Source organism: Hyposmocoma kahamanoa, unplaced genomic scaffold, assembly GCF_003589595.1.
Source record: "Hyposmocoma kahamanoa isolate Upper Pololo Valley unplaced genomic scaffold, ASM358959v1 63, whole genome shotgun sequence".
Taxonomy (NCBI): Eukaryota; Metazoa; Arthropoda; class Insecta; order Lepidoptera; family Cosmopterigidae; genus Hyposmocoma; species Hyposmocoma kahamanoa.
In genome coordinates, this window is record NW_020653851.1 from 7,101,374 (window position 1) to 7,120,165 (window position 18,792).

At 36.0% G+C, this 18,792-nt stretch overlaps 2 protein-coding genes across 12 annotated transcripts; one reads left to right on the forward strand and one right to left on the reverse strand.

Annotated features, from left to right (window-relative positions):
• The first annotated feature begins 834 nt into the window (after window positions 1-834).
• On the forward strand, window positions 835-3,342 carry LOC113229997 (peptide chain release factor 1). Its single transcript, XM_026463713.1, has 2 exons — window positions 835-1,882; window positions 2,597-3,342. Exons 1-2 carry the CDS (start codon window positions 920-922, stop codon window positions 2,840-2,842), a joined length of 1,209 nt encoding a protein of 402 aa, XP_026319498.1. The 5' UTR covers window positions 835-919; the 3' UTR covers window positions 2,843-3,342.
• Window positions 3,343-3,602: 260 nt separating this feature from the next.
• Window positions 3,603-18,620, reverse strand: LOC113229995 (voltage-dependent calcium channel subunit alpha-2/delta-3). 11 transcript variants are annotated; one of them, XM_026463702.1, is made up of 29 exons: window positions 18,310-18,620; window positions 18,065-18,146; window positions 17,494-17,869; window positions 17,279-17,410; window positions 16,932-17,191; window positions 16,608-16,754; window positions 16,410-16,523; window positions 15,583-15,765; window positions 15,226-15,360; window positions 14,337-14,429; window positions 13,876-13,932; window positions 13,179-13,205; window positions 12,276-12,356; window positions 12,124-12,198; window positions 11,943-12,047; window positions 11,758-11,829; window positions 11,473-11,678; window positions 10,858-11,012; window positions 10,140-10,202; window positions 9,956-10,049; window positions 9,542-9,574; window positions 8,912-9,022; window positions 7,879-8,146; window positions 7,276-7,395; window positions 7,061-7,186; window positions 6,845-6,956; window positions 6,118-6,135; window positions 5,095-5,498; window positions 3,603-4,131 (listed from the first exon to the last, which is right to left on the reverse strand). In XM_026463702.1, exons 1-29 carry the CDS (start codon window positions 18,411-18,413, stop codon window positions 4,033-4,035), a joined length of 3,852 nt encoding a protein of 1,283 aa, XP_026319487.1. In that variant the 5' UTR covers window positions 18,414-18,620; the 3' UTR covers window positions 3,603-4,032. The 11 variants fall into 11 exon arrangements, with proteins under 11 accessions (XP_026319487.1, XP_026319486.1, XP_026319492.1 ...); XM_026463701.1 differs by having other exon boundaries at window positions 16,404-16,523; XM_026463707.1 differs by lacking the exon at window positions 13,876-13,932 and having other exon boundaries at window positions 16,404-16,523.
• Window positions 18,621-18,792: the final 172 nt, after the last annotated feature.

Below are 18,792 nucleotides of genomic sequence, written 5' to 3' on the forward strand. Positions count from 1 at the left end.
ATATCGGAAGAGAAAAGCAAAACGTTTAAAAATAGCAACTACTATTTTAATAGAATAATTAATGTCCTTTACGAACTATTATTATTATAATAGGTGCATTTTCCTAGGGATGTTGGGAAAAAAATTGCCGTGATCGTTTTTTTATTACATTCATAGATATAGTTCTATTAGCGACAGCTCGGAATTGCATATGTAGTGGTATTTGTGTGTTTACAGAAATTCTAAATATTGTGAATATTCATTTTCGTTGCAGGTACTATCAGCGAAGACGAGGTTATAGATTGATTATTTTTCAGCCGCCCCTCGTATATATATGTGTAGGTCTATATACGTACTTGCCACGGGGCGTATATTTAAAAAAGTATAGGTAAGGTATTTTCGAGTAAAAGAAATCAAAGAAACATATTTTTATGGCAAGTGTGAGTGGACAAGAAGGACCGGCTAAGTTTAACTTTGAGGACGTCCTACACAAAAGCAAGGCTAAGAGTGCAATACCTATACTGTTTGTTTTACTTTCTGTTTTAATTTTAAACTTATTTAATGAAAGGATGTCGAAGTAGTTCAATAATTCTATGGTGTGGATGAAATTTACATTTTTGGCGCCATCTAGTGTTGATTGCTTGTATTAAATTAAATAATTTTTTTTCGCTACTCGATAATAGATGCCGGTACAAAAAGCATGTATCCGAACTTGTTGCGTTTTATTTAAACGATATTAGCGAGATGTAATCTATTAATACGATAAAGGCTATTTGACGATTCAATTGTCATCTCTGTCCCACGATTAACTCGCCTTTTATTTATATTACGAAAAAATTTAAATTTGCAGCTGTTTTTCATAACCTTTATAAATTTTATTAGTTTTCTCAAAAATTACTATCAAAGAAATTGTCAAATATCGTCTGTAGTTTTAGTTATAATGTCTTTTGCACGGATATGTTACTTTCGAGCCTTGTGTAACGTTGAAAGGAATTCTCTGATATTTCGGAGATTCAACTCTCGAAAAACTGTAAATCTTCAGGATCCAGCGGTTCAGAAATATCTAGGATATTTAATGGTAGAACATGAAAATCTTTTGGTGAAGATGCGCGACGCGGAGCAGTCAAGGCGCCTGGTGGAGATTAAGCCCGTCGTTTCCGCGCTCGAACAGAGAATTTTCTTATATGACAGCATCGATTCGCTGAAAGAACTCAGTAAAAAGGAAGGTGACGATGAAATGAAAAAAATGGTAAAAGAGGAAGCCGAAATATATTTAAAACGTCTTAAGGAAATTGACCAAGAGTTACAAAACGTTCTTTTAGCACCGTTTTTAACGCAGGGCGGTGTTTTACTGGAAGTGACGGCAGGCGCAGGCGGCCAAGAAGCTATGCTATTCGCCAAAGAACTATTCGAAATGTATGAACACTACTCTAATTACAAAGAATGGGAAGTTACTATTGCGTCCCTTGAAAAGTCCGATATTGGGGGTATACGTAAAGCTTCAATGCTTATTGAGGGATTTGGCGTACCAGAGTTGATGCGGGTTGAAGCTGGTGTGCATAGAGTGCAGAGAATCCCTGCCACTGAGAAAAGTGGGCGCATTCACACTAGCACCGTGACTGTAGCCGTGTTGACACAACCTACAGATGTTGAAATTAACATACCTGATAAAGACCTGAGTATAGAAACAAAGCGGGCAAGTGGTGCCGGTGGGCAGCATGTTAACACAACTGACAGTGCAGTACGCATTACTCATATTCCTTCTGGCACTGTAGTGGAATGTCAAGAAGGAAGATCACAAATAAAGAATAAAGAAATAGCCATGCAGAAGTTAAGGACTCTTCTGTTAGAAAAGCAACATGAAGAACTGGCTTCAAAAATTAATAGTGAACGAAGATCACAGGTACCTTTACATATTTGTATATATTTCTTTTTTAATACCAAGTGACGGGGTTTACTAGTTGTGCCAGTGTGATGGACGAGCTACCAGGCGGTAGTTCGTTTATCACCCTGGTCACCCTGACACATAAATTGACATGTCCCATGTGCCTGTAAATATGTTTGTGTGTTATAATTCTTTTAGAACATTAGAATTTGTTTTCAGACACTCCCAATTACCTATTTGGAAATTACTAGAGAATTCACTATTCTATGATTACTAGAGCTATGGAAGTTACTCCATGGCACTACCCAGAACCCTCAAACCTGAACCAATTTAGAAAAGTCTTTTCTCAAATCTTGAACTCTCCTCAACCAGCTCTCACAATGCATAATTATTGGACTACCAATTGTCAAAATGTACTACTACTTAACGGTGACACTGTGGAAAAGGCTGTGAGGATAATACGGCTTACAAATTTAATTTTTCCAAATTCAACCACCTCTGTGGCCCCATCGTTATTAGTTACTTACTAAATAGTTCAACCAGTTTAAATAAATTTCTTGAAATTGGAGGAGAAGATCATTTTATTCTCTGGTATACATAATGCAGATCATTCTACTGTTCAAAACCTAAACCCTTTTCGTATCTTATTCTACTCCCTCTTCTGCTTCTCACTCCAACTTGCTGCAATTGTGAATCCAATTTATACTCTCAAACACTTCTCACATTTTCCAGGTGGGCAGAGGCAATAGAAATGAAAAGATCAGAACCTACAATTACCCTCAGGATAGAGTTACAGAACACAGGGAAGGTGGAGGCACGCAACACAGTCTGAAAACCTTCATGGAGGGTGGAGAACAGCTGGAGAAATTACAAGAGAACCTAATACGTGAACAACGGTTTCAAGACTTCATGGAAAATATAAAGGATTTCAATGCCAAGACAACACCAGAAAAAGATGGAAAAGCTGAAGTGGTTTAAAGTTAATGTGAGTAAAATTCTCGTGTAAATATTAATAGGTAACAGTTTAAATATTGTAAGAAAAGAAGACATTTTGTGGTTCCAAATATTTGTGTATAACATTTAAAATGTGTAAATATCAAATAGCAAAGTTTCATATAATATGTAGGTACATTACATGTTCAGCTGTTAACTCATTGATGGGCAGTAATGGCGTTTACCGTGAAATTAAATATCAAAATATTATAGTATGGAGTGCCCTGTCATGTATGGATCTTTAAAAGTAGTTGCCGCCTACAATGCCACATTACAGCACAAAAAAAATAGTAACAGTTTTGTGTATTTACTATTTACATACTGTCCATGAACGTGTTAAGACCATTCTAAATGTTCATTATTTTTTATGAAGTAAATGGAAACAAAATATTGATACAATAAATATTTTATTTTGTACCAAATAAATAAACACATTTTACAAGAAAGTAAATAGATCACATCTAAATTAAATAGACTATACTGTAATAATTATATACTGTAATACTGTAATAATTGAAAATGCGTGTGTTTTATATAACAATTAAGAAAAATCATTAAATTGTGTAACAACAACTAAATTCTCTTTAATTGTATAACATAGCTTTGTTTTAAATCCTCCACCCCAGTTGGATTAAATTATTTCCAGGACGGAATTAACATTAACCTTTTTCTGTAATATTTGAAATAATCGGTTACAATATCAATTATATATGTATTTTAATTTATTAGAATTTAAATTTATTACAATATGAAATTCAAAATGCCAATTGGTTATCGAAAGCTATCTAATTATTTTATTGAATTTTATATTTTACTGCTTGCCTGCCTTATAAAACTATGGAATTTAATAGAAAATATCTATCCAAATTGAATGTGTGATATGGATATCACATCTAATGCCTCACAATGTGGCACCTTAGGAGTTTTTTTCTAATCTAATAAAATAAATAATACATTTATGTCTGATATGTGGAAATGACATGTAGTTTACTAAGTCTACTATACCAACTAAGATTACGTCATGACAAAAGATTTCACAGACTAATAATAAACACAATCAAAGTCTTGTTGACTAGAACAGCAATTATATTATTTTAGTACCTATTACAAACTATCAAATTCCCGGGAACAAAATACATATCAAGCTTTAATTAAATTTTAAGACTCTTTAAAAGTTAAACCCAGTATTTGAACACGAAAAAAATGACAGATGATATCCAGAACAGATTGCCGGTTGGTAGAGTACCACGGCCGCACATATCGATGTTGCTTTCCTATAAAAAAGTGACAAACATATTCTTAAATATTGCAAATTGAGCATAAGTGTCATTAAAACCTGCACTACAGCAACCCATATACATAAAACTGCTGCAGAGTCATGAGTCTTTTCAGAGGTTCAGGTTGTATAATAGTATCACCGCGCATTGAATATGGGTCATTCAAGCAAAGTAATTTAGTATGACGAATAGAGGTGCTGCACGAAATATTAAATTTCCTTTTCCCTGTATAAACCGCACAGTATGCGAAATTACGGGAGGCATTACCGAGTTAAAGCTTCATCACTGGCCAGATGGGACTTTAACTCGGAACCTCCAATATGAAAGGTAAGCAGTAGAGCTCCTTATGAAAGAGTTCATCCAGGGTAGTACTGCCATCTTACCTATTTCTGCCGCCAAGCAGTAATGTCAGCATTACTGTGTTCCGGTTTTGAAGGATAAGTGTGCTAGTGAAATTACAGGCACACGGGACTTGTCAACATATGTCTCAGGGTGACGGGCGCAGTGGCAGTGCCCCTCTGATCTTTGCCATTTAAAGCTCTGAGTGGCACTGCAACTGTTACGGACAGGCGTGTAGCTTACCATCAGGCGCACGACTTGTTCGTCCCGTCATTTGATATTATTATAAAAAAAACATTCTCCTCACTTAGCTATCACTGTTTATTTACGAACGAACTACGATGATATTTCTAATCAGCCTTTAACAACTGCAGTGCCACTTCAAGCTTAAAATCGCAGTGATCAAGGGCACTGCCACTGCACCCGCCACACTGTGACAAAATTGACAAATTCCAAGTATAGTTTCACCAGCACTACTAAGAAATGCAACACAAAAAATGTATCCTGAACCAAGTTTCTCTAATGTGTAAAGTAACTCTGGTGTTCTGTGTATTTTCACTTACCTTTCAACACCATACTATTGCTGTCTTTTTTTATCTGTATTAAGTTTGATAGACTTACCTCAGTATGATTTCTGATACACGAAGCAGGCTGTTTTCTATACAGGGGTTTTGCATGTTTCAGACAGGGTAATGATTCATTATAGTTCACCTCCGTTGGTTCTACACCAGGTACTGTCACCTCTTCAACTGGGCACAATCCGTCCACTACCACCAATAACATATTCGTATAGTTGACCAGTTGGACGTAGAAAGGTCTTTTGCAATCGTTCAAAGGTTTATTCAATTTCTCGTCCAAATTGTTGTATTCTAACTGGTAAACATACATCTCTCTGTCACAGGGCGTCGGTCTAGTTCGATTGATAAGGACTAGCTTCTCAAAGTCGCGTTCAACAGCTTTAGATGCGGGCTTATTTGACATATCACCTTCATCTAAATCATCATCGCCCTCGTAATTCTGATAAGCTGGGGGAAAAAGGTGGATTTAGTATTGAAGAAAGAGCTGCTTTCACATGCACATAAAAAAAGAAATAGTTTAAGAAAAAGAGAAAAGTACATGCGAAGAGAAAAAGATAACATAAGAAACACACAATATGAAGATTGGTTGTAAAAATCAAGTAGATATAGCTGAAATTGAAAAACGTATACAGAACGTATTATGCCGCTTACTTCTAATAATTGACTATAAACAAACTATCTCGAGTAAACATAATTATTAGCTGTAGTCCCCAAACGTATCGAAGGATAAATATTTTAAAGCAGTCACAACATCAGGAGTTTAGTAGGCAATGTACAGTAACCATGCAGCATTACACTCCATTGCTATGTAAGAAATTATAAAATATACACATACTTAAAATGTTAAGTTATAGGTATCATACAATGAGTACTAAAATAATAATCGACAAGGTAGGAATGGCGTTAGTTATGCTAAAACGAGAACACTAGAGAACAAGAACGCTAAGGTACATGCACATTCCAGGGTTTAGTCTACGAGCTGGACAAAATCACTGACACGAAATTATTGATTAGTGCCAGTGCCAGGGAACGACACGTCTACAAGTGCTCGTACTATGAAACTCACCAGTGGGTGTTACATATTCTGAAAACAAGATGGAGCCGTTACTACTTTGAATACAGGTACAGCTACGTCCAATTATGACTCCATTGTGAAATTTTGATCACTATACTCGTTGTTTGTGAAATAATTGCTAATCGTGTATGGGTGAAAGTTTTTGTCACCCGCATGCATCTGATTAGGTACATTGAATACAGTCGTTTTTTTTCGTTTAGCTAAACGTTACGTAGATTTTAAGAACCTACAACTAGACAAAAACACGTTTTCTTTTACGAAATTAATCTTTTTTTTTTATGAAATTTATTTCTACTTATTGCTGTCGAAGGATTATTGATCCCTGGAAAGTTACGTGTGAGAGTTGTTGATAAATCTTGGAATCATTTATTATATAATTACAATAGTGTGAAGATTAGATATTGGCTGTTAGAACATTGATACATGCACAGAAACAGGGAAACACTGATTCTGACGTAAATACGGTTGCTTTTCTGCCTGAGAACATTGAGTGTTAAACATTAAAGTCGCAGAAAGCGATAGAAGATTATTCATCGCTATAAGTGCTCGTCGTCATGCAAAGTTGCACAGAACATGCTGACAACGCGCAAGGTAAACTAGAACAACATTGATTTCATATTAACAATTTTAACTAACATTTGATTGCAACGGACGATGCCAACACTGTCGAACTCAAGACCATGAAATATAGACAAAAAGATATTTTAAGTTAACTTACCATCGTCGAACGAATAGCTAGATGCTTGACCCGTGACTGTTGCTACAGAGTTCAAAAGCCAAGCAGTCGTCGTCAGGAACCATGTCACAATAAGCCGCAGATTTTCTAAAGGCTAAAATAATTTACAAACTCATAGATACAATTAGGAGAATTGTGTATTCTTTTACACATTTCTTTTAATTGCATCACGCAAATAATCAACAAAAATATAGGTACCGTTTTCAACATGGCTCCGAAATTTGTAGTTTTCTTTTCCCGGAAGCATACAGCCTGGTAGTCCACTACATGAACAGCTCTAAATACATCTTCATCTACTAGCTTTTTCAAGACATCTGGCCTTACCTGGAAAATTAGTTAATACATTAGGTATTTATTTATTTTATTAGTATGAAAATGGTCTGTACATCAAACCATTTCAACTGGCTACTCACTCTTCCGAAAAATTGACCTGTATGGTTTATATTTTTACTAACAACGACCCAAGCATTGCTGTCCACCAGGTAGCATTCCCAGTTAACCGAATCGCACGTTGTACAGACTTTGTGTTCACACTGAAATTAGTAAGCCCAAGTTAGGTAATTCTGAAAGTGGGCCTTTTTCCTGCCCATAGCAAATTAGACTAATACTGTAATATTAAGTTTATTGAATATCACGATGTTTTACTACCGTGATATTCAATAAACTTATTTTTTTTTATAATACCAAGTGACAAGTCGTGCGCCTGGTGGTAAGCCACACGCCTATCCATAACAATTATTAAAAGCTACATCTCTACTCAACCTGGCAGAGTGAAGAAAAATTTTCATAGATTTCTCACAGATGGCGCTACGGCAAACAAGTCGTTAAAAACCAACAACAAATACCTGCAACAAGCACATAGTAAAAATCGTAATGTCTGCTGGTTCGTTCGCTCAGTTCGGAAAGCGTCGGCACGGTATGCTGAAGACGCTGGCTCGCATTCAGCCGGATCGAAGGAATTTTTCTTAGTGTTCGATCTTTGTACTAATAATTGTATTGATACTTTTTGTACTTACTGAAGAAGTAATATTCTCGAACCATTCTTGAAGTCTCTCGTGTTTGAACTGAAACCCTACAACAGCAGCTGGGGCCTTCTTGTGGCTATCTCCATGAAACACAGCATGGGCTGCTGTAATCGTAGCCGTGTTCACGTTGAGAGGGAACTTATCAGTGTTCAGGTCAACGCTGTAAACGTAACTTAGAGGATCTATGTAGTGTTGTTCTACAGCTCGTCGGTACCAGACCTCGTCTATTGCTCGAGGATATTGCTTGCCGAATTCTGGTCTGTAACGTTAAATCAGTAGCTTACAAACCTAATTTTAGTTACTCGCATAGAAGTTTTTTTTTAATTTATACTTGTGTAAATTTTAATATAAAATATATTTTTAATCCGTTATCTTTTAATGAAGCAATTTTCGTTCGTAATAATCTCATGATATTCTGCAAAGTTAGTTCAAGAACAAATCGCTGCTTGTCAAGAATAGTGGCCCAATCCAGAATAGTTCCTGTTTTACTTATTTTAAATACATATATAATAGACACACGCTTGGTCACAATCTCACCTGATGTTAAGTGACGATGTGACCGACGATGGGGCGCGTTTGCCTAAAAAAATGCCTATTCACTCTAGCCTTGAATAGCCCCAAATTGTACTTTTCGGGAAATACAGATGCAGTAGAGCATTCCATTTCTTTGCCGTGCGCGTCAGAAAGGAGGAAGCAAAGCGCTTAGTGTGAATAGGTGGAATATTAACGACGTAGGAATGGAGTGCTCCAGACCTTCTAGCCGACCGAAGGAGGAACGGTGAGGGGACTTTTTTACTTATTACTTAGATTTGTTCAGAAAACGCAAAATTTTATTTAGAATGGTATACCGAGCTTTCTATTGGTTAAAATAATCACAGGACAACGTGGAGATGTGCTGTGATTTGATCTACGATATATCATTTTTGCGGGGCAGGCTCGGCTCAGGATTTATACACCTTCTTGGTGAAGTAGATGCTTTTGAGATAGGCCATGATTCTAGACACTCATCGAAATATTTTCTCACTTGTCATTTTCACTGCTATTTTCCTTTGGAGGATGGGTCTGCCACCTAGTTAGGCCACTGTGGGTAGCAAGGAACGCCACTATGTAACCGAACCTCTGGATGAACTCCGCCCTGCCAACAATATTTTCAGATGTAATAATTTGCATAATTCGTGGGGTTTTATATATAATACTAGTTTTAAAGGAAATTTGGATAGACATCTACAAATAAAATTTGTAAATAGTTCGTAATTAGTTCCAGGAAATGTTTTATTTTTTCTTTTTAATTTCCGCTACAAAATGTTAGGTAAACCTCTTTAAAGAAATTGAAACAAGTGGGTATCTCATTGTTGCTGTCGATGTCATGTCGATGAAAAATCTTTAATGTAATCATAGTTATAAATATATAAATGCTTACGGTTCCATCGGCTGCGAAATATCACACATCTAATACTTACCTAGCGTCTCCAGCTGCTTTATCGTTAATATAACACACATAGCAATAAAATACGAGAAATTTGAAGGAAGTTATTATTTGGATAATTCAAATTTTAGATTTTTTTTCTTGATTTGGATACATTTTTTCATAGTTAGACTCTTATACATTGACTTTTGGATTTAAAAAAAATGCATGGTCGAAGAAGTACTTTACCTCGGTAATAATCCAATCACTTTTGTCAATGGGCTATCCAGGACAATCAACATGAAATGGACGAAAATTATCAATTTCGGTAAAAAAAAAAAAATCTTTATCTCACAAAACCCAGCTGAATTCGTATAGGGAAAATACTTTTTTTATCAAGTTTCTAGGTAAATTCAAGACATACTAACTTGATATTCTTAATTAACTAACGAAATTTATATTTTGGTTATTATATGTAGTAATTAAAACTTGTAAAGAAAAAAGCTTTTTATTTATTTATGTAGGTATAGCTCTTTTTTCTTTTATTTTTCACCAGGTGACATTTTATGGCGATCCAGCTAATTAAATTTGTCACTCTGTATTTTGCGTAGAGAAATTCTTAATAATGGGTAAATACATAATTGTGTGTAAATTGGTACTTACGCCTTTTCCTCTGAAGCAGATTCCGAGATGCTCTTGTTGAACCATGCGGTGTTCCTGGCATCGTAAACTAATGCTTGCATCAATCCGTGGTCGCCTGTAAATGTAAGTACAATTCGTATTCGGAATCTTTGCCTTTTATATATCAGCCTATTTGTCAAATCGGCACTTATAGTCGTATACTTACAATAATACTCATTCCTTGGAGTGTTATTTAGTACCTTAGTGCGCTCCCGTGTCTCTGGCGTACCTGTAAAATATTCCTACATGAATTCTTGGATTCAGTGTCTTTGTTCATGCGGTCGTATAGTAATATACGACCGAATCAACAAAGAAACCATTATTATTATAATATGCATGAGGTAACTTCGTATGAACGCGCCGTGTAAGGATGCACATATTCTCATAATCTCGCTGTGCACTTGAATTGCACAATGCGAGTCGCACGCGCGATACATTATAAAATTGAAAATTTATTATTATTATTTTAATATTTTAAACATCGAGGGAACGCTTACGTTTAGGAAACTAGCGACGAGGAACTTAGGAAACGGGCGTTCCAGTTTCGGTGCTGGTGAAATTATAGACACATGGGACTTGTCAACTTATGTCTCAGTATATCGGGCGCAGTGACAGTGCCTCTCAGATATTTGTGGTTTAACGCTCTGAGTGGTACTACAACTGTTAAGGACAGGCATGTCGCTTACCACCAGGCGCACGACTTGTTCATCCCGTCACTTTACGTATTACAAAAATGACACTAATTTGCGATGCTGGTATAATATTTCAATATGTAAGTACCGGTTGTGATATGTATAAATATTGATGAGACGATATTTTATTAAAACCAAAACGATGGCAACTTTTTTTGACTATTTTGGTTAAGTGATTTTCGCAATAATTACCGTTGTTATGTCGCTCATGTCCCTTGTTTTTGTGGTGTTCCGGAGGACGTGGTTTGGCAGGCCAACGCCATCCTGGTTTCGCTACGCGCTCCAAAAAGTACGAAAGCTCTTCTTCAGGAGACTTAAAAGTGCGTTCGTAGTGACGACAGTATAACCTAAAACACGACAAAATTGTTATAAACTTAACACTTATGGCGCCTTTAAATTGTACGCTTATAGGAGCGTTGCAGTGGCGCTACTGCGGCGCCACTACTATTTTCAAATAACTTATTATATATACTATACTTATTATATTATATAATACTAAAAGCTGCTGCTAAAAGGAGCTCTACTGCTGCTACTACTAGCGGATGTATACTTCCATTTCTTTTACCGAACCTCTTTGTTCGAGTGGCTTGCACACCGGTTTTCATGGTGTCGCCATCGCCAAGGTCCCCGACCAAGTCAGTGTAGAAAAACTAACTTTTGTATAAAGTCACGGGTCTGGGTGTTTTTGTTTCCGATTTCCATAACACAAGTGCCTTAGTTACTTACATTGGGAGCAGGCACCACATATGGTGTCTAATATTTATTTATTTGTTTACACACTATAACATTTTCAAAATGTGAACTTACCAGTCAGGATGAATGCTCCATTTATCAGACAAGTATTGTTTCGCAGAAACGTTCTTTGACGTCAATGAAAGGCGGTGAATGTCGTCTGTAGGTGGAGGTGTGATTCGATGGCGGCCATAGTTCTCCGGAATTGCCACCACTAGAGTGAAGGGGGAATCACTGATACCCGTCCAAAAATAATGTCGTTTGGCACGCGATACTCTTCTCTGAAAAAAAAAATTGTAATTGTTCTTACTTTTTATTTAGTAAATAGTAAATAATAGAGCCATCTCTTCTGTTACTTACCATATCTTCCATGTGATATTTCACGTTCATAATCTTGTTACCCGTCTTCTGATCTATTATATCTTGACGCAGCTATGAAAACAATATGTTTTATATAATTTTTAAATGTCATAACTAATAGTAGTTGTACAACATCATTTGACTTTGAATAAAAAAGCTTAAAAATATTTTCAGGAAAAACTTACTGCTGTTAATTCTTTGCTGAATTCCCTGGGCTTTCTGTCGTCATCAAATAGTTCAACTTCTACCATATCGACGCTATTGTAACTCGGTTTCAAAATTCCTTGAAACTGTACAAAATAACACTAATCATATTTCTCTTTTATCACAAGCAGTATAAGGAAACAAACGTTCCATTACACTTACCACAGGCCTCAGATCAGGATGTATTAAAATGTAACCGTTATTTGTTACCATGAAGGCATACCCGTTTACTCCAATCTGAAAAAAGAAGTCCGATAAATAATACTCAACGAAAATTATTAAAAATTTTAGTGACTACAAATTAGGTAAGTTACCTTATATGGAGTCATTAAAGCCTGTATTTCAGACAAAGGAACATCCGTGCCGGCTACTCCCAACAATCTAGCTATACGCATCTGGAAATTGTATCAACGCTTTAGCAAAATGCGTATATTGTATTCCATAACATGTGATAATTAAAAGTACGTATGTGTAAAATCAAACAGCGTAAATATGTTAAATTCAAAATTATTAATATTCTACGTCTCACCAAAGTAAATATCTCACTATTTACTACGATAAATATGAAAAAAGTCTAAAGAAGTATTCAATCTATTTCAAAAATGTCTATGACAATATAAAAAATGCTTATTTCGTTGAGTTAGCTAGCTACTTAGTCTAGTCGTATTTGTGGCACTGTATTAGCCATCATCATCTACTGAAACGCAATTTTTGTAATCTCGCTTATAACTAGCTTATTTATTTATATTAGCAACTACGCCCCGTTAGGCAAGTCTTGTTACAGTATATAAAACTCATTAGTGTAACTAGTTAAATGGATCAAAATTACAGGTTCTAGCAAAGCTACGCAAAAAATATTTACCGTTACAATTTGTCTACTATTTATCTCTAGAAACCCACTACCGTCATGTTGGGCAAGTGACCTTTAATAGAGATCCGTACTTGTATCTGTAGACAGTATGAATTAACAATCCAAAAAGTTAATTTTATCACAAATAATGACATCAAGGCTTCAAAAGTTAAAATATTATTTAATTATCAAGAGTCTTAAAAACCCCAGTAAAGTATAAGAAGTCAATCTGAACGTGTATCAGAAAACTAAACCAAAACCTACTCCCTAACATTGACCTCTCTATAAGAAAAGAATGTTCATCCCTCCCCGCACATCCAATCCGCGCATACACCACAGAATAATAAGAATATGTCAGAATACCTACCTCTCTCTGGCCGTTCTCCTCTACGGACTGCGATTGGTTGTGGACGGAAGAATGCAATAAAATATAATAATATATAGTTGAATGCATTATAACAAATACCACTATGATCAAGAACTCTCATATCCAGTGAGTAAACTTTGCTGTACACTAAAACTTCCAAGATCAAAAACTTCTGAAGAAAATAAATCGAAACTGAATACTCAAAGTCGTAGCCCTTTTCGAGTCATGTGCCGGGCTACATTATACTCTCACTGCAAATATTTACATTTACTTTTCGTGAAACAAGTCAAACTTCAAAAATGTCTCTACGAAGACATCGCTAAATTCAGGCAAAAATGTTTACTTCTGTAGATAGTGTATGTAACATAGATCATAACTCTTGCAAAGAAATAATGAATCTGATAATCGATAGAAAAGTCGTTCATAACACCCTAGTGGTCTACGCCTACGAGCTAGGAGAAAACTACAAAACTACGTTAAGCCAAAGGGTCGAACAACACATTGATTGTGTGCGCGGCTGGCGAGTGGTCGCCGGCCGCCGCGCCGCTCGGCGCCGCCACATCTATCGAGGACAGATGCACGCTAACGGGGCCAAATAACACTTTACCGTTACTGAAATCCAAAATACTAAATCATAAAAACTCTTTTTCTTGCAAAAACTTTACATTAAATCATCCAAACTTTCTAAGTGTAGTACCTCTTTCGTAACTGATACCCAGTAAGCTTCATTTATCAGTACATTCTCTGTGATGTTCTGAGGGAAACCACCAAACAAACGTAGCATTATTATAAAGGTTACGCTTATGAAATCATAACAAATAAAATTTACAGCAGTGTTAGGCTATTGCTATAGGAAGGGCTTACATCCAATTAAAGAATTTCAATATAGACCAATCTGTAAATTTAAGACCATAGGACCGATTATGCTCATGCATAACGGACAATTTAGAATTTAGAACAATTATTGTAAACACTGATCGAAAAAGTAATAGTCGAGTAAAACTTTAAACTATTTCTCAATTTTTATTTATTGTATAATAAATCATCTATAAATATTAACTTTTTTGTAATTATGCTCGACTATTATTTTTAGTGAAACAAAAAATAAATACAGGTATACAAAGAAATTGCGGTTATGAAAATAAATTACGAATTTACCTCGTTGTGGCGTAGATCATAGACGGGCATCGACACTGACGTCATTAGCTGGTACACTGAGTTCCCAATCTCACTGTATTGTCCTTGTTTCATCTGCAATGACAAGCAATTTCAAAAATAAATCTTCATACATAGAAATCAGGTCAGAAATGTTTAATATCCATTAGTTAAGTTGTTTAAAGAACAAAATGGAATTGAAGCATTGGGTGTAACAAGGGCGTATCACGTAAAAGTGAGATTTGAGAAAATTGAAAACAAAGTTTTAATGTCTTATATCTTTTTAATATTTATAGTAGGACTCTTATATACTTTATTATTTATTTGTCCTATGATTTAGCTAAAACAATCTGGGGTTATTATTATTTTAAAACAATTTAAAAAATTAGAATTTTTTCCTTGTGTTATCCGCCCTTGTTGCACCATACCGGTAAATTAATGGGGCGTTTGTATTATTATTGATTTTTACGGAAATAAGTAATAATCGTGAATCAGTCTTATTTAAAAGTTACATTGAAATAAATTGAAACCTATTTTTAATCATTCATTAAATTCGCCTGATTGAAATGAATCCACAATATCATTCTTCAGTAGGTTTCACTGACCTCCTAGATGTTGAGGATGAAGTGGCCCGTTTCAGACGTTTTTTTACATTAAAATAAGGTTTCACAAACTTACCACCTGCAGTTCCGAAACACATGTCCGAAATTCAATCGTACATTTATAATCTATGCCACCTTCTAAATGAAAGAAACTTACGCCATCTAGAAGGGAGATCGAAATGAGTTTTTGTCACAAGATAATGTTTTTCATGTTTTGATGCTATAACATCAAAACGGGCTTTGGGTGCCGAACGCCCTTGTTGTTCCCAATGCTTCAATTTCTGTCTTACTTGAGTAATTTTCCAACGACGATCTTGTTCCTTCTCGGAGTTGAATAAAGCTTTATCTCTGCGCTGACTCATGAAGCGCTCTTTTTGCTCTGCTCTCTCCCTTTGTTCCCAAAGATAATCTGCTACTTTCGGGTCCTGAGATATCCAAATTTAATTAAGTACCTACTTTTGCTAACCTTTTTGCATTTTAAAAATTCAGTGCTTTAGGAATTTGCCGAAATGGTCTACATTTGAATAATTTTCTCTAAAGTGTACCCGCTGCACTTGCACGTCTTACAACGTTGGAAATCCTCAATGAGACCGGTCTCGTTAGTGGAGTATATTTGTAGGTAGTTAGTTACTTGATACAGTACTTACGGTAATATTAGCATAAACTGGTGTCCAAACTACAGGATGCTTTTCTCGCTGCAGCACGAGCGGTCTTGCCAGTACGTTAACGTGCTCCAGGACCTGTTCGCGCACTTCAGCCAGCGTGCTGAGATGCACATAATACCCCCGATTTGCGCACGCCATCCACTTAACCTCTCTTACATCCGCCACCTAAATCACCCTCAATCATTAACACCGTACTCCCAATAAGTTCAAACAGAGTGTGCTTTGCGTCCGATGGGTGTTAATTCTATAATTAATATGAAGTGAAATGTATTTGTTCTATAACATGTCATCGCCAGCGTAGTGGATGAATAATAGTAAGTTCTAATTAGGCTATGTAATTAAATTACATGTTACATATAATCATAAGCCAGATTTCTAAGGCAAATGTGCCCGCACATAGAATCTTATAAACGTATACAATTATCTATCGAATTATAAATATCTAATTAGAATACAATAAAATTACATTGCAACTTCGATGTAGGAGCACCATAAAAAAAGCAGAAAGAGTCTCTAAATTTAAGTACTCATTACAAAACGTCACAAAGTACACGCAAGACAAATCAACCAAATACACTACAATACTAAAAGCGAAAGCGACATGAAAATGGAAAAGGATCAGAAAGTTCGACAGTTACGAACGACAGGAACAGGTACACCATGCCATGCATGACTGTCGTAGAGGTAAAAAACAAAGACAGAAAGTACCACATTCTAGGTGTACTGGCAGAAGGTACGAGGGGAAGACATTATGCAGGTCGCACAATGACTACGACACGCAGTAATACCTGAAGTGGTACTACCTTTACCTCGCGACCTATCAGGTACGTGAACACTCGCACTGGGGTATCGTATTTCCAATTGAATTTTTCAAAGATCTCCTTGTAGTTATAGGGAACTCCATCCGTAACCAACATTATAGCCTATAAAAAAGAGTTCATAAAATACTTAGTATTGTTTACTTAAAAGAAAACTACGATAAAATTTTGAATTGTAACCGTAGTTACCTGATTACAATTTGCTCCACCACTGTTGTTTCTGTATATTTCCAAAAGTTCAAAAGCTTTCGTTAGCGCTGCAGAGAAATTTGCTATCTCGTTTGTTTCAAAACTGTCCAACGCCAATTTCAACTCTCGTAAATTACTGAGTGTAGCCTAGAATAGAAGCGGTTCTTTTAACACATTTTTATACCTACATTTATCTGTTATCATTGTTGAATATCTACAGATAACGGAATTCGTTCTTGCCTAGTTTTTGTTCCGTGTTCCCTATAAATAAGTGTTGGTGACATGTTACGCATAGCTACTCGTATATTAAAAATCGTAATTTACCTGTACTAGAGATTCAGCAAAACAGGGTACGATTTCTTCCACAGTATTAGCGAAAGTCAAGACGTTTACAAAATCATTGTTACCCAGAGTGTCTAAAATATTAGTGACGACATGCTTTGCTATATCTCGTCTCTGTCCGGTCATTGATCCACTACGATCTACAAGAATCACTACGTCTTTAGGACTAGCAGCAGCTTCCATGTACCAAGCTCTTGTACGACAATCGTAAATATCTACTGGTTCTGCTCGCCATTTCATTGCTGCAAAAAGAATAAATATCTCTTAGGTATTGTTCATTTGAACCATATTAAAATGAATCAGTTTATTGCTTTATATACTTTATTTACCTGGATAATGTCTCATGAAACCCGTAGAACTGCCGAAATATTGCCATGAAAGCGTCGGGTCACTTTGGTAATTATCTTTAAAGTGCGCATCCAAACCTTCAGACCAACGAATACCTTTAATAGTTTCATTTGCTGAAACGCACCAAATACTTATTGAGTTAAGCACGAAATAAATTACATAAATATTTGCATCATTACTTTATATTTTTACTCACCCCAAGCATACACATTACTGGGAACATGTACACTACTAAAGTTAACGTTCACAGGTATATTAGAGAAGTGTGCATTTTGAACCAGATGAGCGCTTTTCGACGGTGGCCGATTGATCCAATGTTCCATAACAAACTCAGGTTCCGCCGTCGTAGTAGTAAATGTAAAGTCATAAGGTTCATCCATTTCTTTGCTATTGTAAAATTGAAAGTCATCAGGTACGGGCTCATTTTGTTTGTCAAAAGCCATGTTTTCCGCCGCTTCCACTATTCTCTTCACCGCGCTCACCTTCAGTTCCATCATAGCTCGAATATCGTCTGCCATACTTTGAACTAACTTTTCGCCATCTCTCGATTCAATTTGTGCCGACTTATAACTCTGTCATATTAAATAAAAGATTAACAATAATGTTAATGTAATCAGTGACTATTAATTTGTTAAACTGCAATTTCGAACGCTACGTAAATGACACATGGCACAATTTTCAACATCGAATTTTAACATATTGTACACCTTGAAATGTGGGCTACATAGTACAAATTTATTCACAGTACTGAATACTTCTGTACTTACATCTTGGACTTCTTTCTTTCTTGTAATGAATTCCCCAAAATGATACACCTCAGTGCCGAGTTTGACTGCCCAGGCTTGCACCCTATCAAAAATAATTGTACATATCCAATATATGGTGAAAACCTCACTTCAAGACATATCTGGTCTTAGACTAGTCTTGCAATTATCGTATGTATTCTTTAAGCAGACGAGCACTATAGATCACTTTATGAACATACTTAGTTATATTTTATCAAGGTACTTACGAGGTAAGCGATATTTTTGGCTCATTTTGTGTACTGGACGAACAATATCTGGATTCCAATGCAAGAAGTAGTAAGAATACGAGGGTTCCAGCACGTTGGTACATCAGAGACAATAATCTAATTAGTTCACTATATTCCACTAAATTGATTAGACACTATAGCTATTGACAATCATGGTAATATCGCCTTACAAACTTTTGGTTGCAATGGTTTCTTTCTTATCGATGCTCTGAATAGATAACGTTAGGCGGTGGATGATGGAATGTACAGCAAAGCGCAGTCGCGGGATATGGCGGGCAGGACATGCGCATTGATTGCCCTGCGCGCCCCGACTGACACTGGCTTGGTTACCTTTTTACCTACTAGCTGCTTTCATTGTATGAGTGACATAAGTACGTGTACGTATTCAAAACTACGTTACTAAGAAGTCATCGATTTTTTATTACCATTTATTAAAAAATAAACTCGTAAGGTTAACGCTCG